The 27,274-nt window shown below is 44.3% G+C and overlaps 1 protein-coding gene across 1 annotated transcript in view; it reads right to left on the bottom strand.

The window, feature by feature from the left end:
* LOC118287104 (testican-2-like) overlaps positions 1-23,463 on the bottom strand; it is a 35,848-nt gene extending 12,385 nt beyond the window's left edge. The window contains exons 1-3 of the mRNA XM_035611904.2: positions 23,110-23,463; positions 5,955-5,963; positions 4,495-4,540 (exon numbers count right to left, since the gene is read on the bottom strand). Of these exons, the coding sequence (XP_035467797.1) occupies positions 4,495-4,540; positions 5,955-5,963; positions 23,110-23,289 (235 nt within the window). The 5' untranslated portion in view covers positions 23,290-23,463. The remainder of the gene's footprint in view (positions 1-4,494; positions 4,541-5,954; positions 5,964-23,109) is intronic.
* Positions 23,464-27,274: the final 3,811 nt, after the last annotated feature.

Here is a 27,274-nt window from a genome sequence, read left to right on the forward strand (position 1 = left end):
TAAAAGAACATTAACATTTCTTGTAAAACAGAGGCTATAGGTTTGAAAAAGAGCAGGACTTTATCTGTATTAGAATAAAAATAAGCCCACAGCTCCCATACGAAAGGCAGCGGCTGGTAAACAGCTTAAAAGAAAAGAAGTTAGAGCGATAACACTTGTGGTATTTTTTTTTGTTTTCTGCTGTCTATCGTAGATGAATTACAAATCTGTTTATCTAACGGATAATCTCAGTTGGGGGAGCGACTCATAAAAATACAAGACGTAGCATTTAGGCTCAGCGGAGAAGCTCAAAGACAGATAGCCGGATTCTGGCGGTGCTGATAGCTCATGAACCGGACTCATTCCTTATAAAAGATTTTGTGACCACTTGACTTTTATTCCCTTCATCTGTTACAGCGCGTGTTCTGCTCTGTCATGACTTAACCCCGGCGGCGGAACGACATCCAGACTCAGGCGGCTGACGGCACGTTCGTCTCCCCCACTTCCCTTTTACATGCAAGGCAAACATATTGATATTTATACATAAAAAACTTTAAATGTCGCCGTACGTATCAGTTCTGACTGTTTCGTGACGACAGAGAAAGTAAAGGCAGCTCATATTTTCTGCACACCTCGATGGATCACATCATTCCTCCTGAGTGAAACTCATCACTCAGGTTTTCCTCGGGTGGATGTTGGTGGTTTTTGTTGAAGCAGGTTCCAGTCACGGACCATAAACTTTTATGGGAGCAGGGAACCAAACTCAATGTTATTTTTTATATTTCCTTCTTCTTTTTTTAGCAGTGTAATATACCGTATTCCCTACCTATTCCCACATTTATGTGTGGAATTTCATTATTTTCTGACCAGTGACCGTCCTTCCACGGACGAAGCGGGTAGCGGCTGCGCTGTGAGCCGTGCACTGAGCCAGCCGGATCACGTAAAACCAGAAAGGACTCGGAGAGCAGACTTCCACCGAGGCCTCTTGAAAAAGAAAGAAAACAAATCATGGCAAGTCTTGTTAAATCTACAATAATTGTTTTTTGACGACTTGGCCACGTGTGATCGCCTGCGGCGGATTTTAACACAAGGTCTGAAGAAGGCCAACGTGTCCTGAAGAGCCGAGGGGAACTGCAGAGTCAGACAAATCTGTTATGAGCGACTTTTCACGTTTGCACATCCCCACCGCCGATATGATAATGTTGATAGTTGCAGTTTTAAGGTCAAAAGCCAATTTTTATACTGATAGATTAATCTTAGATAAAGAAAAAAGCTTCCCCTCAACTTCACATTGATCGGTCCAGGGCTGAGCCTTTCAATAATCCATATGTTTAGGTCATATCTGAAAAGGAATGATTGATGGAGTGGATGTCTTAAGCAGAAGTATTTATTATAAGAGCTCAATATATATATATATATATATATCAAGGAGATTTCTGGTTCGTTTACACAGATCAACAAGGTGGTCAGTGTATGGCGCCCCACGGTTCCCGGTCTCCGTAGTGTATTTAGTTTAGGGCAATGTCGTTGATTGTTGTGGCTTGCCACAGACAGGTCGACCTCGCTTGGTGCCCGGGAAGACTCGTCTTAACAGCCTCTCAGGGGAGGATAGACGAGATTCCACGACAATATCGACTAACAACACTGTACATTTGACCGTATGTTCCCATAGAAACAGAGCTCGGTGTTTCCACTGTGATGTGCGGCTCTCTCACCGCGTCCATGTTCAGCATATATGAGAACCATCACTCCGTAAGTCTGCCTCTGAGCAACAGCGTGAAAACCCAACATGTCCCTTCTGCATTAATCCTGTATGAACACCCACATGTAGAAAATGAAATCCAAACACAAGGTTTGATTTGCATCAAAGATCGGGTGTTTATTCCAGCTCGCCTGCTCTCCTGCTTGTTGTTTGCATCGCGCGCCGCATTTAAGAATTCAGTGCAGAGTCGCTATGGGTTTTTAAATCCTCCTGTCATCATGTCAACAAAGGCGATGCGCCTGCACCGAGCCTGCGTCCAGTCTCCCAGAGATTATTATTGTTATTAATATTATTATTATCATTATTATTATTTTGCCACGGTCAAAAATCCATCACAACACGACTGCTCTCTCACTAGCTCCCGGTTGTCTGTGGTAACATCTGATTTCACCACTGAGCACGACGCCCTCACAGTTGGACGGCGTCGTCTAACCTTTCATCGACGACTTGTCTTTTGCTCAAATTGTCAGAGCGAGCTTCTGATAGAGTCATTTCTTGAGTACTTTAGTGGTTCTGCACAGGGAAATCTGCGAGAAACCTGTTAATGAGCTGCCAAGAAAACTGTGGCACCCATCGGAAACTGAAAAATATTCAGCTCTGATAGATAATAAAATCATAAGAGAGCGATGAGCCCATCTGACAAATTAGTTTCAACTGGATTTGCAATTGCTGTCATCTTAGAAGACTCTTTCACATCCTTTGACTTAATCGGTGGCCGCTAAGTTGGAGCAGCCTCCTCCGATGGACACACAAGTTGATTTACTTGTAATTAGAGGGAGCAACACACATTTTCACCACTAAATCTAATGTCTGAATCATTTCCTGAAGTTGTTGCACAAATAGAGGCTTGTTTTTTATGATCTAATTAGTACAGTTTTTTCTCTAGGCACAAAAGCAGTCTAATTAATCAGCAAAAAAATGAAAGGATGTCAAGGTCAAATATGACAGCTCCCCCTATGGCACCCTACTGTTTATAGATGTCCCACGAACACAGAGCAGACTCTGCAGATCTAAAGTGACATCTCAGTCTGCTCACTTAATAAAACAACAACGACAACAACAACAAAAACACCGGAGGAGTCTGAAGTCTCCTATTGGGGCCTTTGTTCTATCCGGTGCTCGCGTTGACTCTATCAGAAGCTCGTGTTGAATGTTGCAATGAAGAGGACCTTGATCAATTAGGTCTTTGCAGAATTGGCCCCGGGGGGCACTCGCGGAGGGGCGATGAAATCAATGGTATTCAAATGTGCACCGCCCACACCAACGGCGAGCGAGGTGTTTTCTGGAGATTACATGAGTTATTCCCCCTGTTGTAAGAACAGATGAGTGGGATAATGTGCGGAGCCGCTCCCTCTCTCATCTTCTCTCCTTTGAGGCGAGTCTTCAATGATTTTTAAGTGAGGCCGTGTGGGTGGGGTGCCAGCGCTCGCCCCGCAGAGGGAACACACTGGTGACCCCACGGGCCTGCTCAATTGGCTACCACGTGTCTGAGTATCCTCTCTATAACCCGTGGAAGGATTCAGTCTTCATTTCGCAGCCTCCACCACAGAAGGGTTGGCAATAGAGTTGCACCAGTGTCTACGGCCCACAGCCACATGTTACGATCAGTGTGACTTCTCTGCTGGAGACAAGCAGCGAAGTCAGCTGAGCTGCAGCTCAAATAGACGATAGTTGTCTTAAAAAGCCGCCAACACTGGTGAGTCATAGCAACATACCATCCCAGCGCTGGTCTCAGCGTACACTGTACAAGCGGATTTCTACCTTGTCGTGGAAAGTTTAAGGGGAAATAATTAAGAAAGAGGTGATATATGTTTGACCATTTATGGGCATTCCATTTATTATTATTAAATATAACCGATTATAAGCATAGGTGTGGTAAGAGAGAGAAACAAACCACCTTAAAGAATCCAGAATAAAAATCACCTGCAGGACAAAAAATTCAAGCCAATCGTGTGGTGGGGCAAAGTCGCCAAACCCTTTCATTCGTTTTCCATCAGATCCGACTTGTGATTCTATTCATGCAGAACTGCGTTGGCGTTGCCAACATGCCTGCCGAGCGGCAGTACCTGCCTCCGAAAAGACGTTGTTATCACTCTCTATCATGTCATTGTGTGAGATTATTTGCGCCTACAAATGCAATGCACCTCACAATCTTTTCTTCCTACACATCTGTTGCTCATGGCTTCAGGTGAGGGGGGAAAAACGACAAATCTGGGATCACGAGGAATAAACGTAGTCGGTGCTCTGGTCAGGCGACTGACAGGCTTTGATTTTTCTGTACGTTTAAGCAACTTAACCGCTCGGACTCTGAGCCCAGCGGAGTTAATTACCGTCTGATTCAAATGAATAGGACTGTTCAGTATGTTCACCCCCCACACACTCCACAGCTGATTTCCTAAAGTTTTTTTTCTTCTTTTTTTTTAACTAGGAACAGCCCCCCGTAGAGGTGAATGGACCCTGGTGGGAGTTCTGCCTCGAGCCCTCAGCAACAAAGGCAATTACAGCAGGTTTTACAAACTAATGGATCTGACTGGAGACTCGGCCTCTCCTTCCCTGACTCATAACAGTTTTTCACCCTCTGGTGAAATCTGGTTCGTCTTTACAGTACAAAAGGACAATTTAAGTTATTCAAATATTGAAAGTCAGTAGCACACACCAGTGGAAAACTTCAAATGAAAGCACACACCCGTCATCGTGTCTGCCGGAAGAACCTTCATCAAATCAGAAAAAAAAAAGTATTTTTCCTCACTTACTTTCATCAGAACCCATGTTCTCCTCCGTGTTTTTGATGTAGTCATCCTGCAAAAGAAGTATATTTGCATGCATTCGTTAATTCAATAATTCATGTTAGGCGTCACAGTGGTGAAAGCCTGCTCGCTCTCGTGCTTAGTGATTCTTTTTTTTTTCAGTCATTAAGGGAATATTTCATAAAAGCATGAATAATGAAGGAAATCATACATATGCTCAATTAAACAGAAACATTGCTACACACCGTGAATAATGTAATAATAATAAACTAAATGCGAGAGTGATTTTAGCAATTCAAATACATTTAGCTCTCTATGCTGAGTGGACGGCCTGTTCCATCATGGACTGAGATTAGAGCACTGGATTGTGGGAAATGCATTTGTTACAAAGCTGAAGGCAGGGCAGGTTGTTTTTTGTTTTTTTAGCAGAGACAAACTCAAGTTCCACTTATTTGCTTGGTCTGGAGCTTTTGATCTTATCACACTGTCTTCATCCGCCAGTTGAATCTGAATCATGAAGAGTTTGGACGTCTACAGCTTCTGACAAAACTCAGTCTGCAGATAAAGGAAATGTCAACTGGTCAAAAGTACTAGAACAAGTGAGTAAGGGGATCTTGAGTTTAGATAGTTTTGTCCACTGCAGTTGCCAAGGTCAAATTTAACCTGTCAAACGTATCAATGTGAGCTTGTCCACATTCACTTGTAATTGCATTGCTTCTTTTGACATACAGTACAAACACAATTAGTATATTCCTTTTTACAAACCACTGCGGTTGATGTTGTTGTTGTTGTTGTAAATGCACCTTCTAACATTAAGTACCACAAGACTCCGAAAGCTTTAATGTATCTCATAAAAGGACTCGGACTATCTTCGCTCCCGCACTGTTGCAGGGGGAATATTTGCAAACTAACTCTGGGGTTTTTTTTTTAGATTGAGTCCCCGGCGGCGCTGCGCTGGAACGATAATAAAAATTCTGCGTCCCCAGTGCTGTATCCATTTTGACCCATTTCTCTCTGTCAGGACGGCGAGGATCGACTATGAAGCGGTTACTACTCGGGCGCGAGGCCCGGAGCGGACCCCGGGGATCGGGTCTGTTCAGTTTAGCTTGGTCTTATTCTGCGGGGGGGAGGCGGCGGCTGAGCTCTCAAGTCAAAGTGAAGAGGCTTCTTAAACACTGTGCTCAGGGCGAGGAGCTGAAGGGTTCCTTCTTTTGGTTTGCATTCTATTGATAGCTGACTTTCTAAAAAGACACACAATGTTGTTTTCTCATTATTCTACATTTCTACTCGTTTGCTAAGAAGCCATGGCTTCTGTTTTTTTATTAGCCATTGTTTCTAATCGTATTTGTACTTCATGTTGCACAGTCGAGGCCCCACTCATCAGGCAGGCGACACCTAATTTCCGAAAAAAGAGACGTCACATGACAGACAGACGGTGCTCTGTAAATGACAAAAGAGACACTAACCTCGACTTCCTGTGGCAATGACAAGCAGCGGCAGGGGGGGGAGAAAGAAAGGGAGAGCCATTGTTAGAGATGAAAAACACAAACAGTTTCCATTCCATTCAGCATGCAAACAGTGGGTTGGTTTGTCACTGTTACGGCAGCAGTTAAACTGTCAGCCCTTAATGCCCACTGATTGCGAATACATGCCTTAGTCTCGCCTCTCTCGGGGGACAACACCAGACATTCACAGAGGATTATGAGCGCCTATTAACCGGGGAGGATCAGCTGCCACTTCCGTGAGCTGGCGCGGGTCCCGATCACTAAGGGGCTCGTTCTCTGGCAGCGTTTCGCGGGCGAGTGTCGCACGCCAGCCTCCCACCGGCTCAGAAGTTGTGGATAAGCCATGACACACCCGCATCCATGGCCTCGGAAGAAATATCCGGATGCAAATCGGTGGGAATCTTTAAAAGTCAACGGGGCAGATGTGATTCTGATGGGGTTTTTTTTTTTTTTTTACAGCTGCAGCAGCGGACATATAGAGGCACATTTACTAAGCGTAGCATTGACAACACAGACGTATATAGCTCCTGTAAAATACAACCTTGAGTTAACAGGGGAGTGACTACTTTCCTTTCATTCCATTTCACCACCCTGGCTCGGGTCCAAGGGCATCACACATCAATACCCACCACAGCCACTCCCTGTGCGCGCCATCATTCAGTGCCCCGGTGCGTTTGAGAGAAATATAGCACTGCATGGTTTATTTCAGCAACTCAACCCAGTAAATAAACCTCATTCTCTCTCACACACACACACACACACACACACACACACACACACACACACACACACACACACACACACACACACACACACACACACACACACACACACACACACACACACACACACACACACACACACACACACACACACACACACACACACACACACACACACACACACACACACACACACACACACACACACACAGCCTTACCTGTCTACTTAACAGTGCTGTGATAGCAGCTTAATATATCACTATGTACAATTTACAGGCCACACAAGGACAAGTCAAAAAGCCAGCGGAAGGCTTTAAAAAGGCCGAGGCGAGCCAAGCCGCAGCGCGTCTCCAGATCTCACCTCAGAGACTGATTCTTCGAGGTAAATATTTTCTCTGTGGCAGTGAAAACGTCCACGTGCCATAAGTACGCGCGTGCACGTACTAGGAGCAAAATCTGAGAAAGCGCTTCCAGATCGGCTGGACGTGGACGCGGACGGGTCATGTGAGAAGAAGAAAAAAAGGGATCTTTAAGCACGTATTGTGAAACATAAAGTTTAATAGCTTGTTTTTCTCCTCTGATCTGCATCTTTTCATGGCTTCTTCAAGGTTGTAGCCGTAACACTGAACTCTCCGGGCGACGCCGCAGTGTACAGGGAGTCGGAAACAGTCGCTTAAACCCTTAAATCATGTGCGGGATCTGTGTTGGCAAATGCTGGAAAAAAAAATCATAAATTGCCAAATAAACGAACTCCCTCCTCATCAGAGATACGACTCTGGCATGTCACGCGTCAGATGCGACGATTGCTTTATTAATTATTCGCCGCGCTGCTGTTATTACCCAGCTCACATCGCTGCAGGGACCAAAGGGAGCCCTACAGCGTGTCCTACAGGCCGGGGCGCTTATCTTCTCCCAGCAGCAGTGTGACAGCAAGGACACCAGGCGGCGGCGGCGGCGGCGGCGGCGGCCGCATTTAGTCCTTCACCAAGGTTGAGGACTAACGCTGTCCCGACGAACCCCGGCCCGGGCTTCGCAGCGAGCCCAGACAAGAGAGTGGGAGGGAGGAGGGGAAAGATCAGGGAGCGAAGGGGTATGATATTCATGGTGGAGGTCCCCAGAGTTATGTGATTCATATCACACACGCCACCTCCTCTGCCATTTGTCAACAAGGCTGTAATGCAGCCAGGGTAAAACAGAGCCGGGGAGGCTAATGGAGCTTGACGATCCAGATGCAGCGACTGCTCCTCCTGGGCCGCTCGCTGGCATTAGGCTGACAGCGTTTGGCCACCAGCCTGACTGCGCTCCTCTGAGTTAACGTCTATCTCACCTCGTCTGAACCCTGTCTGCTGGGCGACATAAATACCAACGATGACCCTGAACCGCCCGATCCCTCTCGGCGTGTGTAATAGTTTGTGTAGGTGAGCCAGCGCGCATTACTGGAAGCCATTAGATTGGACACTATGAATGGATACCAGGAAGAACTATGAAAAGAAATAAAAGTAAACATTAGGGAAGTCAAGGTGGCTTTGTGGTCCACACCGGGAACACCAGTAGGACAATTCTGCAGAACCTCAGATTTGATGTGGCGTCTACGTTAGAGCTAAGGTTAGCAAAAGCTTGTGGTTATGGGAATTTAATAGATTAATGTGTCGACGAGTGCCAACAAAAAAGGGGTTTTGCTGGAAGGTGTTGGAACGTGTCAGAAACTCCCTCTAGACAGTAAAAAAACCAAAAAAAGGAAATCAATGTTTTCTGACACACTACAAACCTCTTTCCACGTTTGAAAAATGTCTTACTACAAACCAGCACTTCTCCTCGGAAGAGTTGCTCTCATATGTGTCCAATGCCTTTGAAAATGCTTTTTACCGCTCACAAAGTTAGAGCTGGAACATGTACCTGATGAGTCATGTGAATCGATTTCACGAACATTGTCATCGTGTGATTTGAAGGTGGTAAAATATATGCATCACATTTTTATGCAGATACTCAGTGTAATGGAATTTGTATCTGAAATGTTTTTTTGTGTCGAGGCTTCTTTAATACTTGCTCCTATTGCGCCACAGCTCGAGTGTTGGGGGTCAAATGCAATTCACCAGAGACGCCCTATCCTTGGAAGCTTTGAAGCGGAATACAAACTAAGTAGTAATCTAGAGTAGATTTTTTTTTTTAAAGGGAAAAAAAAAGAAAACCCAAGCAAAAATGTTGGAGAGAAGCTGGCATGCTTCAGGGCGTTCAAATCGAGAGCTGTTGGAGCACAACCTCACCTCAGCTCAACGGAGGAAAAGAAATGTCACGGTGGAAATCTGCATCTCCTCGCCCTGCTGCAATGATCCGTCGCGTGCATGTAGCTCGCTCGCTCCATCACTGCAGCTCATCTGTCCCCGTAATGTGACAGGGTCAGGTACAGTCTGTGCACACACACACACACACACACACACACACACACACACACACACACACACACACACACACACACACACACACACACACACACACACACACACACACACACACACACACACACACACACACACACACACCCCTTCAACCCTCGTCTGCTGCGAGAGTACTCAAAACATTTGAAACACACATTATTAATCTTTCATCTCATCTACAGCTGAAAAGATAATGAGCTCATTCTCTGGCCACAGGACGTCATATTTCCTAAACTTCTTCAGAAAAATATATTCATAATTCGTTTATGGATTGATTCCTTACGTATGGATACTGTATCCGAACAGTGTGTTCCAATAAAAAAGGTCACCCTGCCTTATTAGTAACCGTTGGACATTTTTGGGAAATACGTCCACTGGCTTTTTGGCAGTAAGTGAGGAGAGAAAAAGATCAATACAGTGGAGTGGATTTCCCAAGTTTCAACGTAATTCCTTTGTGGCAGTGATATTTTGGTGAAAATTTGATTCAGGCCACAATAGGAACACATACTGTAATTTGTTTGCTGCTGTACATCCAGATCTGACGGCAGCAGTGAGTGGCCAATTATGACAATTTACATTTTTGATGAAACTCCCGAATTGTTAGGAGCAGAAGATCATTTGTTTCCCCTAAATTCTATGGTCTCTAGATGAATCCCGGCAGCTGGGTCACTTTCTACTTAATAGACTTCCTGTTGTTTCGTTTCGTGCTAAACACTTTCTCCCCACTGCTCGTCCTCCACGACAGATTTCACCCAATCCTTTCCAAACTTCTGCCATAACACAACTGGATGATGAAACACTACAAGCCATTTCCCACAAAGTGGCTTCCAAACTTGAATGGCCCATTTGACACATGCTTCAAGTGAGCCTGCAAAATTTGGAGGCATTTCTGCTTTTCGGTGGCACTATACAGCAAACACGATCAACTGAAATAACCCACTCATCATGGTTCGGCCAAATTCCCTTCTCAGGCAGGATGTATGTGTTTTTCGGAGGGATGGAGGGGTTCAGATGCAGATTTGTAGACAGATTTATAAACATCCCAACAGCAAACAAGTGTTGGAAACGCCTTCAAAAGTGCAGCTGAACTCATACGCATTTCAAGAGTTGCAGTCCAGAGGCTGCTTTTCAAGATGAAATCCTTATCCGTCAGGGCAATGACTGTGCTTCATCCTCCGCAGTGGTGCTGATTGATATTCTGAAGACGATATTTGCAGCAGAGACCTAACTTGAGCAGCGGGATATGAGTTAGATGTTAAACGACGATCTGGACATTTTGAATTCCCTCCAGTTGTCGTTTAATCAGGCCTCGTGAAGTAATTCACTCCGGCAGTGGCTGGATAAACACGGGCTGATGGATGGACTGGAGAGCCGGGTCATGTCTGTAATGAACGCAGACCTGCGAGGGGCTTTCCTCGGCTGATTGCTCTGCTCTGGGCCTGGGCCCTGTCATCCTATCAGATCACCGAGGTGGATCTGCCTCGCTGACTGGCAGGACATTGTCAGCTCGCCGTAACCCCTTTTTGCGGTCGTTGGCGCAGTAATGTGCTTCGACCTGATTAATGTAGCCGAATTAGCCACGTCTCCGTACTTTGAATCGCCCCAAAAGGGCACACAGGCGGAGGCTGCAGTGAATCTACATCCCGCCCTCTGTCTCCCTGTAGTTACCGGAGAGCAGCGGGTGAGCATCTCACCGTTGCCGGGTCATTATGGCTCTCCAGTTCAGCATGCTGGGGCTTGAGTGGTGGAGGTAATGTCTCGCTCTGTTTGTACCCCGCCGCCTTTGAAAACGAGGGAGAAATGGCAGACACTAATGGCGCAGACCCACCGCAGATTGAACCACTTAGAAATGCATTAGTGTTCCAAAATGACACTGTCTTTTGGCCCGAACCCGCTGGCTTTAAAGTGGCAAAACACTACATATTCACTTAGACATGAGATGGAAGTCACACAGAAAAGAAAATCAAGGTCATTCTTTTTTAAATATATATATAATTTGATATATCAATCCATATACCCACACATGTGGTTCCTATGGTGGCGTAAGGAAATGTTTCCTCAGTTTGCTCTTATTGAACCGTGACAGGTCTTCGATGTCTACACCACATTCACTCTGACGGACATTAACATGATCTATGGTTTTATTACAGACTGTTTGAGGTGATGACATGCCATATATATATATATATATATATATATATATATATATATACAGTACAGGCAAGCATGAGAATTTTCATCACACTCCAGAGATAAAATAAGAAACCCACAGAGAGAAAAATGGGGGTGTCTCCCTTGCAACAAAACACCAGAGCATTATGGGATTAAGTCGCAGCCCAGCGACACAGAGCTGGATCAAATTGATCATCTGAGCCAGAGTGCTCGGGGGCCTGCAGGCGAGGGGACGCATGTTGTTTCACAAGGTAAGACGCCTGCCTGCAATGCAGTACGGCACGGGGCACAATCTGCAGCCATCTCTGCTCACTGAAGGGCACGTCTCTCCCTTCCTGAGCCACGGAGAAGCCACGGAGAAGCCGACTGTCGAGCGTGCATCCATCTGAAACATTTGCACTGCGCTGAAATGCAGAAATCGCCGGGCTGACTGGGGAGTTTAGGTCTTGCAATTTGATGCGGAGGATTTAACTAACCGGCAATGACATTTATTTATTTTCTAATCAGATCACAGGCCGGTTTATGTGTAGTAAAAAAAAGAAGAAGATAGTTTTCAACCTGAAACGAGGGTCTTCAAAGACATTACAGAGGAGAGTTTTTTTTCTTTTGGATCTGCTGCCACCGGCACATTAGGCTACATTTCAGAAAGTTGCATCACAGAAATGAACCTTCTCCATTCTCGGGAGCTCTTCAGCTGTGGTCCCCTAAAATCCCAGCTGAAGAGGCACGTGAGACAGCAGCCGGGCTCACTTTCCCCGGACAGACTCCACAGTCGAATCATGGCATCGCATGCTCTGAGAGATGCAGTAATTGGAGAGGAGGAGGACGGAGCGGACGCGCAATGAATGGATTCGGTTGGACCCCACTGCTGAGCCAAGCAGAACCCCGGAACGCCGGAGTCTGTGCAGCAGACTCCCCCCCACCACCACCCATTTGCAAAACAAAGAAGCAGAAAGACGAGGCGAGAGCCTTCAGGTTGAGCTCCACACAGATGCCCTAGGGAGCTTGCAGCTTATGCAGGCCTCCTTTACTCTGCTGAGCCATGCTGCTTCTGCATACAATAGTAGCAGAAGACAAAAACATAATAGGACAAGCCCAAGCATTTGGCTCCACGGAAACAAAAAACACTTCATGCCAGATTTCTGTTTTCTCTTAGACTCATTAATATTGATCTGCAAACACGCAAACTTATCAGCATGCATGAATAGAAGAAAAAGCTTAGATCTCGATTTTTTTTTTTTCGTTTTTCGCATACTCATCTAAACCACAAAACTTAAATCAATAGCAAACGTGGCAGAGGCTGGGAAAATAAATCCCCCTTCCAACAGACTCTGACAAACAAGCCTCGCAGGTTTTGCCGCTTAAAATACAAACTATATATCAGAGTTGTGGTGGATTTTTTGAAATTTTCAGGGATTAAACAGACGTTTCAGGGACCAGATTCAGGTCTGCCTGTCTCCATGAAATTTGATTTGATCTAAGGAAGAAAGCCAAACCCATTGCACAAATAAAGCCTCAGGCATGCATTATGTATTTTCAATGTGTCTTACCGAGCTGCTATCAAGGCATTTTTGTATCTTGTTTTATAAATCGACTTAAACATGCAGCAGTTTTGGTGAATCCCAAGAAACGGCACACATAATGACCTGTGCTATTGTATCAATAAATACACTGATGTGTCACTGTTAACTTGGTTGAAATAGTTTTCCATGGTAGTAAACCAGACCATTTCCATTGAACGATTTTATTTCTCCAAGTCGACTGACAAGAACATTCCCGTTGCCTCCATCTCATCCGTCCTTGCATCCTTTTTTTGTGGCCATTTTCCTGACGCTATTTTTCGTGGATGTGGCTATAGGTGGCCAGCAAGCTGTGCAGGATTTCATCTGCAAAGCTCAGATTGGTCAGTTGTTTGTCCATCCGCTGACAATGACCAACAATGTGCACAACCACCGGACCTATTTGGAGATGTGTGCAGTGAGTCAGACGTCTGCGACCACGCTAACATACACCTGAAATGAAATCTCACTACAGCACCAATTGTGTATTAATGCGCTACTTAAAATAGTCCCCACCAAATTCTGAATTAACTCCCATTGAAATAAGTTTGCTTTATTCTGCAGGGCCCAGCTTTTTGCAGAAATGATCAAGTTCCTTTTTTTAAACTGAAAGGGAAAGGATTTAATGTCCTCAGCAGAAATATATTGAGAGCATTGAGCGGCAGGCCAATGTATTGGTGCTTTTTTTCTTTTTTATTGCATTAAGCTGACGGATAAAAATACAGTCAAATATCCGCATAAAAGATTTCATTGTATTTACAAGCTGTGGAACCATTTGAGCATGCTGCAGTTCATCAGCAAACCTCCAAAAGAACAATATCATTTTACCACTGTCTAGTCTGTGCTATGATTATGATGTTTTTTTGCCATTTGCCCGAATTCTTAACAGCCACTCCTGTTGTTTAAATGAATTAGGCTGCAATGACAAGTCCATTCAAGCTGCCGAGCTCCGTTACAACCCTCAGACACACGAGATTTGGAGACCGGCGGCGTGGTTAAGAGAAGATAATGATGATAACCATCCCATTTGAAATGCCGCAGGGATCAGGGTGAGACAGCTCACAGGGGTAGCCAAGCTAAATATGCTAGTTGGCTGATTACATTTAATTCCCCCCGTCTGCCACGGCAATGAGAACAAATTGGGTTTGTTGTGGCTGCTGATAATGCTAATCTGCGGCAATGGCAGCAGGATATTACAGTAAAACGGAGAGCCACATTGAGATGTCACGTTATGGCTTTGGGAAGGACTACATCACGCACAAATGAGATTCTGTCGGGGTTCTTTCAACTGAGAAAAAAGCTATTAGAGCCTTAGCTGTGCCCGCCATCCCCGCCATTCGATTTGCTTGATTAAGGTCATTTCAATATGACTTTGTAGTGCGTATCCATGATCCTGCCAACGCGACAAATTAAGAGTATCTCTTACTCTCTCTCCTACACACACACACACACACACACTAACAAAAACATCCACCTCATGCTCGAAACAGCTTGTGCACATCACAGGTCCTTCCTAACATGCCCTCAATACGGAGAGGGGGCCCAGCTCTCGCGGCTCCTCCACGTGGACCCCCACTGACACCTCCCTTCCTTCCCCATGGACATTACACGTTATATAAACGTAATCCACCACACTCACATTGAACCATCTGTGACTCCGACATTGATCGTACATTTATTGTAAATAGTGTGAATTTTATTTTATTTTATTTTATTTTATTTTATTTTATTCTATTTTTCTAATTCTGTGTATATATGTTGACTGCTACATGCCCCTTAATAACACCAAAAATAAATCCTCGTATGTAACCTGTTACCTACCTAGCAATAAAAAAAAAAAATTGATTCTGATTCTGATTCTGTCGTGGAGCTCAGGGACACTCGGGCCAAAGACGAGCAGGCGCCAATCTTGTCCAACGTTAAAATCAAGCACGCGGAAAACAGTAAAAAAAAAAAAAAAAGAGGCTGATTCTTTTTTGTAGCTCCCCAGCCCAGATTGTACAGCGCTCGCTCTGCCGTTACAACAGGGAGTGATTTGTGGCCCGAAGCAAAGAGAACTCGTGCACCTCGCATTGTTACACCTATTGTTGCCGAACACAAACGATACGACTGTGTTTGCTCAGACCGTGAGTTTAGTGCTGCTTGGTCCTGTAACATTAATGGGGGCCGCAAACACACATCTATCAAAGATATTTTCAAAAACACCCAAGGCAGACCAGAATATATTCAGGACAGCAATATATTTCCACCTGGATAATAATGTGTACGCACTGTTAGGTTTGTAAGCCCTTTTTTTTTTTTTCCAGGTTTAATAATTCCCACTCAAATAACACGTCCCGTGACTTTATTTCTGGGAGCAGGTGCCTTGTGTCTGTAAGTGATCACAATAAAGGTCAGTGGAGATAAACAGATAGGTGCGTCGTTGTAGTCGAGTGGCAGATGAAATCCTAAATGTCAATAAAGGTGCAATTCTCGTTGTCAAGTTCCTCGTGTTTGTAATGATATACAGAATATTAGATTCAAATTTTTCCAACCCCGAGCATCAATAGATTTTTGTTAATCGAAATGTTACCCAGAAGGAGAAGGGTTCAATTATCTGTTCTATACAACCCAGCACGATAATATATTGAAACAAAATCTAAACTCAGCCTCTTATGGCTCTCATCAAATATTACATTTTACTAATATGAAGAGAATGTGTTGTATTGCTATGAATATTCCACTTTGTTTTTGGGCTGGCCATTCATTTGTATTCCATTTTTCCTTTTTGCTGTATTTTTTGATTTCTCTTTTTGCACCTTATGACGTTCAATTGACCTCGGAAGTCGGAAGTCGGTGTTGATGTTCCATTATAACCTCGGAACTCGGGATTACCGAGCCCCGAGGGAGAAATTGCAACTGGAATGCCCCCTCTATTTTTACTACTACTACTATTAGAATAATTTGTATTAAAATTGGGTATACAGACATTATCCTGGCGACAACATATGGTCAAAAATTTTAATTTGTGCAATACCTACTAAACCATGACATTAACTACAACCCCGTCACCACCTAGCATGGCTGTAGACTCTAAGTTGTTGTTTCTGTCCCTTCACTTTATGTAATTATTATTATTCATGGCCTCCAGAACGCCTACAGCCAACACACTGGCAGAAGCAATAGGAGACCCTGTGAACAATAGAAACCCAGCCTTTCTAAAAGTTTCCACTGTCGACTCGTCGTCGGCGATGACACAGAGTTCAGTTTGTTTCTCCAAAAAAGCTGCATCATCGATTGAGACTTGGGCGTGCCATCGCGCCAGCTATGAATGACGACAAGACACGCGAGCGGAGTGGCAGCGCTTATCGCTCTGCCTGCAGCGAGGCATGGAGGAGCTTCACCAGCACAGAGACGACGCTCCGGCAGATGCCACTATAAATAATGCATGAAGAGAAAAGAGCCAGAAGAAGAACCTCGGAACGGCTAATTATTCAGCTTGACATTTCAGCAACTCACATTGCTGTCGGTGTGTGCGTTAATACACTGATGCAGTAGGTGCACGCGGGCTCCATCATGAAACACACTGATCTGCGTCCCGATCAGTCCGTGATCGGTGTAGTCCGTGTACTTGTCCCGTCACGACAAGTACAGCTTCCTTGTTCCTCGGCCGTGGCCCGAGAAGGAAAGAGATTTTGTGTATTTGTAAAAAAAAAAAAAAAAAATAATAATAATCTGTGAGCTGTAGAAACATGGCGTTGTTTATGAAAAAAAGCTTTTAAGGCAGCGGTTGAGCTTCTCTCTGCGTTTTCCTTTGTTTTTCGTTTTTTTTTTGCCATGCACAAATTGCCTTCTGGCTTTTCCACGGGATCGACAACACAGAACGGCCTCTCCACTCAACGGGGAGTTGTGTTTGGGAAACCAGTAGGGTTCTTCTGTGAAATCGCAGCTGACCAGTCCCAACACACAGCGAATCCCCTCCAGCCACACGTCCAGTGCACGTACGTGGTGACGACGAGAAGCGAGAAGGCGTCTCTCTGCACCACTTCTGCCTTTTTGATCTCATTAGCGAGCAATGGGAGCAGATCTCCACAGACAGTTGATGTGATAGGTTGATCTCCAGATTCACACGGCAGAGGAAATATCGATAACTAACAGCTCATTTAACTGTTATGGTTCCTCTCGTCTAAATTTGTCCAACCCCCGCACTTCCTTTTACTTTTAATTGGAAGGAGGCCTCATTTTCATATTTTCAACAATTGCTCTTACACCCCTGATTTTTCCATATCCGTAATTACCCTGGCTGTTAGTGCAGGAGCACAAATCCCGTGGGGGGAGGCTAATAAATGGCTGAGGTTGACGACAGGAGCAGGAAAAAAGCCGCGGCTGGCGGTGTGACTTTGAGCTGAAGGTAGCAACGGCGTCAGCGTTCGTCTTGTGAATCCTGGTCTTGTGTTTTATCAAAGAGGCCTCACAGCGGAGCCGAGTCGGTGTAGCGGTGACTTGGCCATCTCACTAACAGAAATCATAATGACTCTGATTCATGTTTGGATAAATCAGCATGTCGCTCATTAGTTCATCATACTTGCTTACTGTCTTTAACTTATGTTTGTCCAAAATTAAGCGCTTATATGTCAATGTGGGTGTAGTTGAGTCCTGAAATGACAAGCGTAAAATGAAAAGTCTTTGTATCTTAGTGTATTTTTGTATTTTGTGAAAATGTGTGAGGGGAATTGTTCACTATATTTTTCATTATTGACATTCAACCTACAGTCTACAACATCTTTGTAAAAGTACACTGCTGACTGACTGCTTACTGCTAACATCACAGTGCTAAGATGTCAAATGTCTCAAAATTGAATCTCATTCGGACATTATTTTCCTCCACATAATTAATAGTTTCACGTAGCACCAGGTCAAAAAATGAATTTACATGTACACATGTTCAATACATAAAACACTCTCTCTTTCTTCAGACATCCCTGCATGTATATTAAGGATATAGATTTAAACACGCTGAGGGGTTTAAAAATCAACCGCTCATTAAGATCTAATATTTACTCACTACTGTCCTAAATCACATAAAATCATGATCACCAATGAGGCTAATGGTCACTGGTATTTCCCCCCATCGCTCTGTGCTAATCTTAACAACCAAAGGGAGCGGAGGAGCCATTACCTGAAAGGGATGTACTTATTTTTCCCTCATTAAAAACCCCGCTGGTAGCGACGCAGGTGCGAACCTTAAACAGCCCTCTGTGGTTGGCTGAACGGCTGCACCGCTCATTAATGACTTCCCCCTCTCGCACTGCTCGGAGAGACAGAGTGCGAGACGGGGGAATCTGGCCTTGAATGAGCAGTATTGTTCACAAGAGCGGTGGCCTGAGCTCCCGCTGAGCGGGTCCACCTGAACGCACCAGAATGCAAAGTGGAATAAAATCAGTTAAAGAAGCTCTTTAACTGATGAGCGGATCCGGGAAGATGCAATCTGCTAATTATGGCTCGGCTCAATTTGGAGGCCTGTGCATGTGGAACCTGCTTCGTGAAGGTGACTTCTGTTTGGGCGAATCCACACGGGGGGATTTGATGTTTTGACATTTGCGAGTGCACAGCATGAACGTCGACGGCGGTCGCGATGGGGCTTGTGTAACACCCTGTAACGGGCTGTGGATTATCCCGACTTCCTGCCTCTGAGGCTGTCGGGTCTCATTGTTCTTCCTCTCAACGTTCCCTCATTACTTCTCCACGCTGGATAATCACACGTGCACTGGTCAAATCTGAACACCAGTCAGATCTATCAAACCGTCGTCACCGCGTTTTAAATAAAGCACACATGCTAATTTTTTTCCACTCATTTAGATGAAATATGAATATTTCTGCTCTCTGTTTTCCCGCCACCTGTTTGACAGCTTGTAAACAAACACAGCCGCGACACATATCCGACGGCGTATCTCACAACCCCGCAACAGCAGATTATAGTCCTACCTGATTATAGTGCTATCTGATTATAGTCCTATCTGAGAACCAGAAAGCAACATGGCTGTCTGTCTCCCCGCAGGGTCACGTCTCCTCATTTGCAAGGGCTTAACATCTCCCTTGAGTTTTTGATGAGATCCGCTCAAAGAAACTAGGGCTGAGCAAGAACACGAACAATGCAACCGAGCAAACTCCAGTCAAAACCATGTTGATTGACAGTGAATCAAATCTACACAGCTATTTAAATACTCATGAACATCTTGCCAATCTTCCTTTAAGCCTGAGCAAAACGAAAAAATGAAAAAAAGCTCCGTAGAAGTAAAAAGGAGCCCAAAGCTAAATGATTCGCTTTTCTTTTTGGTGCTAGTCAGCGCCAGTGGTCGCAGAGAAATAATTACAAATTCAATTATTCACAACACAAATATTCATTTTAACATTTCTGTTTGTGTTTGGATTTAATAAGCACAAAGAGAATCTCATTAGCCAAACAAATTGCAGAGTTAGTAAGTGTCAAAAAAAGCATGTCAAAACTGAAAACATCATTTCAGAATTTCTTTTTATCTGTTGTCACCTTCAACTACAACATATCAACATGGGGCTGCCTATATTTCCTTTCATGGCAGCAAGAGTGAACATTTTTGAAAGCAGATTCAATATTTTTTTAATCATATTCTATACATCTTTTTACATGCAGTTTTTTCTTCATGCTATAAAGCTTCAACACGATGCTGTAATAACTTCACCTTTTAATGTAAATATCAATGCAAAACCAAGGAGGTCTTGACTAAATATCACCACACACACACACACACACACGCACACACACACAAACACACACACACACACACACACACACAGTGGTTATCCACCCCCCAGCTGTGACTTCTTCATCTTTTATGGTTTCATGAATCTGAATCACAGCAGATTAATAAAACTTTAATGAAACTGATCAACAGATTTGTTTTTCACTTTGACATTTAAAAGACTTTTTCTAATGATCTGCTGCGGAAGAAACTAATTAATCCACTGGGACCCGAAGTTATAAAACGAGAAAAAGTCAGACGTTAGAGGTGAATGAATGATACTACAGTATATTAGTTAGGCAACCACAAAAATATTAAAACTGAATCATTAATTAAATTTAAATGATTTCAATAGATTTTTACTTTATCCTCAGTTTTATACAATTTTATACGAAGTAATTGTTTTGGACCAAAAATAAAGATTGTGATTAGATTTTTTCACTTTGTCTTGATGTCATATAGATTCACTGAATAAAACATCTTTTGTGTCCCTGGATGAGCTGTGGCACTGATGACAGTGCTTATGCCACCTCGCTGTATCATTCATTATCATTTTTGTTTTAATCACATCACAAGATATCCTCCAACATTTGCAAGTGTCAAGTGTTAGATTCAATATGCCGCTAAATACAGATAGATGCCCAACCGCTGGATATCTCTAACGAATCGTCTCTGGATAGTGGATGTGCCGCTTCAGGCTCCATCCAATCAGACAGGTGATGCAAGCCCCTCCAAAACCCAGAAAAATATTCCCATTTGCATGACAGCACACATTTGCAATTCAACTAGAAATTTCTTTACCAGGGCCCTTCTGTGCCCCCGGGGCTCCAGACCTGTCCGACACATTCCTGCCACGTCACCAAGCTCGGCCAAAGGTAATGCAGCTACTGTTTGGGGCGACACTGAAAAGGCGACGTGTCTGGGGTGATATTTCTCAGCTATGAGATCAAACAACCATCTGCTTGTCAGAGCAGAGGCTTGGATCTGAGCTGTGCTTATCGACTCCTCCTCTGACATGTCTGGCATCCAGATTCATGCCACGTCGTCTGTCCTTAAGAACCAAGGAGCCGTCATCGCTGCATCGATGTGGCACACCCAGACCTTTTGGACAAAGTGTGGGGTTTGTGCGCTAAACGCCATGGGATGGAAGGAAAACCGTATACCAGTACAGATTCTGCTATATGAGATGCACTGATCTGGTTTGCCAAGGTTTGTGTTTCCACAGCAGTTTCATTTTAAGTAAAATTCCCTGGATACATATCACATTAATTAATTCCAATGAGTTGTTTACAGTGAGGTGTACAGAATCTAAATTTGGAGAAAAGACAGTATCAGATCTGTACTCAGTATCAGCAAATGTCCTATATTGAGGCACCAATGTATTAAATCGTAAATTAATTGCTGATAAAGCCAGTTGAAACACAAAAAATATATAAAGATCATACTACAAGGCCATTCACAGGCTCACAAAAAAACAATGAACACCAGTCACAGCGTGGTGGACATCCAGGCGACATCATCATCCCACACAATCTTCAAGGGATAAAACACGATCGCTGTCATTACCCACTAATGTTAAATGAAAGACTGAAGATCAGCTGGCTCATCCTGAGCATCGAACAGTTTGATGGCATGAGAGAAAAATTAATTTCTCACCCTCTCAGAGCTGGATTAGTGAATAACAGTTGGGCATTCTGTTGACACTGAAGTAGCTATTCCTGTGATATCCCTGTTCATATTGTGCTGTTGTGTGCAGTGGTGCAATTTCATGAGCTATATGGCTGTATTGGATTAACAAGCTTTAGCTTCATTATGATTTACGGAGTAATTACTTCAGTGGATTAACCGACTAGAATTTCCACCTCCTCGTTGTATCCCTTCCACCAACCAGTCAAGATGCAGGCACCATGTTCACACTCTCCCCTCCTCTTCCTGAGGTTTAGTATTGAATATAAGCCAGAAATGATGACGTCAGAGTGAAGTTGACCTTTGACCTTTTGGATATAAACTGTCATCACTTCATCATTTTACCTTATTGGACATTGGTGTTAAATGCCCTCATGGCTAGTGTGTGAAATCTTGAGCAATGGCCGAAGACGTGTTTTGTGAGGTCACGATGACCTTGACCTTTGACGTCCAAAATCGATTCAATTCATCCTTGAGTCCGATATTATTAAGGATTTTATTATAGCACTCACCTGTAACCTGGATTAGAGTGCTCACTGAGTACTATAATTAAATGTCCTTTTCTTCCGTTTCAGAGTATGGACTTCAAACCATCTAATAATTCCACAAACAGTTGTTTTCGTTTTATGATTCATCTGCTGGTTATTTTCTGGATGTTCTTTCTTTTGAAGTCAAAAGAAAAGGGATGAAACTGCTGTTCATGGTTTCTCATACAGCCTACAGAGATGTATTGAAAGGGTTTGTCTCGTCTCAAAAGCCACACGTAGTCTATTTACAATCCCAAAAGAAAAGGCAGCAGGAGCTGACATTTGAGAAAGAACAGGCAAAATGTTGGCATTTCAGCTGGTCGCAGATTCATTTTCTGTCGAATCAACAAACCAATTAATCATTTCAGCTCCAATTACCACATGGCTAAATTCAGGTCAGCACGAGATTTATACTGTCTGCGATTTTGTAAATTAATTTATTGAACATCTACAATCGCTCCGTGCATGACTGAGCAGAATACACAAAGCAGAAGTGATAATCTGGACAATCCAGATTGGAACAAGAATTGTTTGCTCCCTTGTACTTGATACTTGTGATTTTGGAGCTGATGTCTTGCTGTGTGGTTTTGCTCTGGAAGCCTCCGAACTGCGAAGCCCTGCATTTCATGTTGCAGATCAATAGAGAGTATTGATGCGAAATACAGACACTGTTCTGGTTCGGAACATCACAGTTCCCCAGAAGGAGCTTGGAGACGGCTTTGGAGACTCGTGATACTAAGTCCTCTGAGTTTGCAATTGTAGCCTATTCACTCTCTTATTAAAAGTGTCAATTTAAGCATAGAAACACATGTTAAAATAGTTGCTCCTTGTTTTTTTGGCAAGCCTGTCATTTTTTGTGAGGGGGGGGTTGTCGATTCATGACATATCATCAGGTAATAAGGCACCTTGGGTGGGGACAAGGAGAATTTATGAAACATTTCACGAGGCGCGAGCAGTCCCGTGCACGCGCACGCGCACCAATCCGTGCCAACGATCTGCCCTACGTTATATTTCCTCCTCCTTTTTTTGTGGTTTTATTTTAAAAAGTATTCATGATGTGCACAAACTGCTTCTGTGTGCGTGCACGTGCGCTTCCGAGCGTCGGTTCACTGTGCGCCAAAAAATAATAGAAAAAATTAAAAAAAAATTAAAAACATCACCTGCGAACACAACCTCAGCGGGCAGCACCTCGAGCAGCTGCACGGACGATCAGAGAGGACACACACACACACACACACACACACACACGCCACTCACGTCTCTGAAGCGATTCCAGTGCTTGAGCTTGCGACTGTACTGGGAGATGGTTGACAGCCATTGCTCGTCCTCCATGAAATTCCCCGCTTTGCCGGCTTCGTCTTGGCCACTTTTCACGTCCACCTGGAGCGAGGCGCCCACCAGCAGGGACAGGCAGGCGACGATTCTCACAGCGACCATGATGCTCGGGGCAGTTTGGTCCGGGATGTATCCTCCTCCTCCTGCTGCTGCTGATGCTGCTGCTGATGCTGCTGCTGATGCTGATGCTGATTTTGATGCTGATGCTGATGCTGCTGCTGCTGCTGCTGCTGTCCTCTCGCCAAGGATCCACGCACAAGAGTGTTGCCGCTGCTCCCGCAGACCAAATGGAAATGAGAGGCAGAGAGGAGGAGAGGGAGAGAGGAGGAGAGAGGACAGGGGGAGGGAGGGAGGGAGGGAGGGAGGAGGGAGAGAAGGAGTTAAAGGGGAGATAAGATCTCACACTAATCATTTATTTCTCCTTACTTCATTCATCTTTTTTTGTTGTGTTTGTCAGCAGCAACCGCCCCCCCCCCCCACACACACACAGACAAACACACACACACTCAGATAGCCTGATAGTCACACACACTGCACAAATGAATCCTACAAGTGGAACAGATGCACTGATGACCAATCAGATTTTATTTCGCGGCATTAGGAAGCGTTGCTGGCGGTAGGCCAGTGTTTCTCCAATATTCATGCCAGCTAAGACTGGCTTGGCCGCAGCCATAACTGAATTAGACGGTGAAATTAGTGACTCAATTAAACAGCGTGGAGTCGGAAACAATATGGAAGGAAAATTGCTGCAATTGAGCCGATGCCACGAGGCCCGGCGGTGCCAAAGACACTGGGCTCCCCAGACGGGTCACTGACGGATGGCCCGAGGGGCCTCGGGGGGAAGGAGGCGGGTGCAATTTGGATTTAAAACTTGCTCCATTTCATTCCTAATTTATTAGTTGGCAGCACCGAGAGGAGACGTGTACGTGTGACTCACATCAGAGGTGTATAATCTGAATCTTTGTCAAATATAGTTTTTTTTTAGGGGGGGGGGGCATCATCAAAATCCCAAGCACCAACCCAAGTGCAAACACAGAACCAAGCTTTTTTTCCATGAGAAGTAAAAGCATAGATTACAGGTGACACAAGCTCGATCCCCGTAATCAACTCCATGTGAGGCTGCAACTACTGATTATTTTCCATCGGTAATTCAACTTAGTCAATCGGTGAATTGTTCGGTCGACATGTGGTCATAAAATACTTTTATATCGAGGGTCATGATCATTTAATGAGCCCGTTTCCCTCTTCTTCCAGAAATATTAATCTTCTCGTCTAACTCAATAACAGAGTGAATACGCATAGCGATCTATGTTAACATGTTCCTTTAAATACTAAATGAGTCGATATTGTATGTTAAAAGTCAAAATCTTCCAAAACAAAATGTATTGAATTGACACAAGATAGGCACAGAATTGGCCTGGGTCTGTTTTAAGGCCAGTTGCCCGTTTTGCCTGGCTATTAATCCAGCCTTGGTCAAACTTGCCTCAACTCTCTGTAAATCTTATTTCAAGGAAGAAGGAAAATACTTTCATACATACGTGGACATCCACCAGTTGTTATGATGAATCCTTTGAGAGTTTTTTCAATGCAAGGTCAATCTCTCCCTTCCTTGCGAACCAAGTCGGCATATTATTATTTATTCTTTTAAAGAGGTGATCAATTATAACCAAACTAACAATGTCATCCACATTTTTTACTTCAGCACGACATAAAATGGAAAAACTTGATATCTTGTGCATTCACACGTTTACCTTGATATCAGCGTTTAGGCTTTATTTGACACACGAGACCTTGACTCAAATTGAAAAGGTCTTTCAATGGTGCGTACGACTTGTCGGCACAAAATTGTGTCGTGAGGAGCGATCGTGGGATCGAGGAGGTAAAATGTGATATATTGTGGCTTTTCCCTCAACAATCTGTGACCGAGAGCCCCCCCCGTGCCCTCTGCCTCACACTTCCTCCGCTCCCTATTTCATGCCCATAAAGAGATGGACACAATCCAGCGCTGTGTGCCCAGATTTCATTTGAGTTTGAGGTTACCAATATTGGTCGAGGCTGGATAGCGCCAGGGGGCATGGAGCGCATTCCTGTGATGCTGCTTAGCCGGCTGAACTGACTCTGACACTGACACTGGCATCAGAATGGTTGACGTGGCACAGTGTGCAGGGGGCTTCCAGGTCTGGGAAGCCGGCGCAGCGGGAGAAATGTCCCGCGGCGTCCGCCAGCTGTGCACGTCAACGGCACAAGAAGCCGGACGCGATGTGTTAATCGAGAGGTCGTCATTAGTCATGTCAGGACCAGGATGAATGTGCTGCCGGGCCTAATGGTCACTCAGCTGAAATGGGGTTTCGCTCAGGTCGCGTTTAATGGCCGTGTCCTCGCTTTGCATCATTAGCTTTTAAGGATTGTTTTTGGTGCAGAGATGTTTTCAGAGAGCGTCTTCTCTGGACCGTGGCGGAAGGAAGACTCCCGAGGGAATCGGACATGTGCAAGAACAGCAAGAGCGAATAATAAAACACGTTGATGAGAGGAGTTGTTCTTCACTTCAGACGGTGACTTCCAGGGCTGGGAAGACTCAAAGGATCTAGAGGAGGCCTCTGACGAACTTTCCTCTTCTGTTCCAAAAGCAGCAGCAGAGGACCAGAAGGCAAAACCACTTTTTTTTATACTGACAGTATATGGTGAATTGTTTTTTTGTGCTCCACTGATCAGACTGAATTCTCACAGATCCATGTCCTCCACCTTCATAACAGCACCAGTAAACCACCTTAGCTCTGCCTCCACGCTCCTAATTCGTACTGTACATGTACGGTACCCGCTAACTGAGAATCCCCCGACAAGCACGTCCGCAGTACTTTTCAACTCTCGGTCTTGACGAACAACATCTCAGAGCAGCTTGTTAGCATTCAGCTCCAGCTCCCGTTGGCTCTCACGAGGCTCCGACAACCCTTCAGAGGCTGAGGCTCGTGTTGCTGAACGCTGAAATAAGTCGTTTTTTTAAAAAAGATTATGAAAATTAGATTTATCCGTGGCGATGAAGACATATTCGTCTTAAAATACCAACAGAAAATACCAGCACGCCAATTAATCACAACGTTGAAACAGGCAAATGGTTTTAATGTTGTGGATGTTTGTTGTATAGCAATATATATGTATATAATTACACCATCAGTGTACAGACGTTTTTCTTTATCTCTTTTACCTCACTAAGATTCTGCACAAACTGCTTTCCCCTCCTTACAGCTGACTCATTCGGATTTGGTTTTGATACCTGATGAAAAAAATAAACGGCAGCATCAGTTATCATAGCAACAGCACTCAAGTTTCTATGAGCAGCAAACAATCTCATCCTCATTTCATACATTAACATGCTTGTTGATATGTGTCGTCTGTGTGACTAGCTCTGTTAGTGTGCAAGTTTGCAAGGTGTGCAAGGTAAAGTTAGCCGTTTAATCACTAATCCTGATTGATGAGAATCATATCGGGCTTTACAGCCACTAAAATGGGCTTTAACGCTCGAGTAGACTTCATTTTTCTTGCAAGTGTATGCACATTGTCACATGATAACGCACTCGAGTGTGACGTTCGAGTTGATTTGAACAAACCTTGATCACTTATAGACAAAATAATGTGCAGCCTCCTGTAATTTTCGCACATGGAAGCAGTTTGTTTACCATCCTCTTCTGCGTATCGGCGCTAAGCTGCGAAAAACGTCTTTAAGTGTTAAGGGATTAACTGATGTCATCACTTCCTCCAGTTCCTCTCTAGGCAGATGTTGATAAAGATTATCTTTCTCGTTCACCAAGCATAATCAATTTACACAAAGGGAGTTCAGGGGGAGAAGCTCCGTTTGAAACACCGAGACGAGAGTGGAGCAAAATTCGAAGCCTTGCTTATCTTTAAATATGTGCCGTCTTACTAATGTAAACACGGCGCATCCCTCCTCTGTCTCACAAACAGCTTGTGAGGCTCGACACGAACTCCCCTGCTTATCGAGGCTTTTCATACGCTCACATGCTGTAACTACTCCTCAAGTGTCACTCCAGGAGCCCCCCCCCCCCCCCCCCCCCCCCCCCCCGTACGCAAC

Source organism: Scophthalmus maximus, chromosome 16 (genome assembly GCF_022379125.1).
Source record: "Scophthalmus maximus strain ysfricsl-2021 chromosome 16, ASM2237912v1, whole genome shotgun sequence".
In the NCBI taxonomy this organism is placed as follows: domain Eukaryota; kingdom Metazoa; phylum Chordata; class Actinopteri; order Pleuronectiformes; family Scophthalmidae; genus Scophthalmus; species Scophthalmus maximus.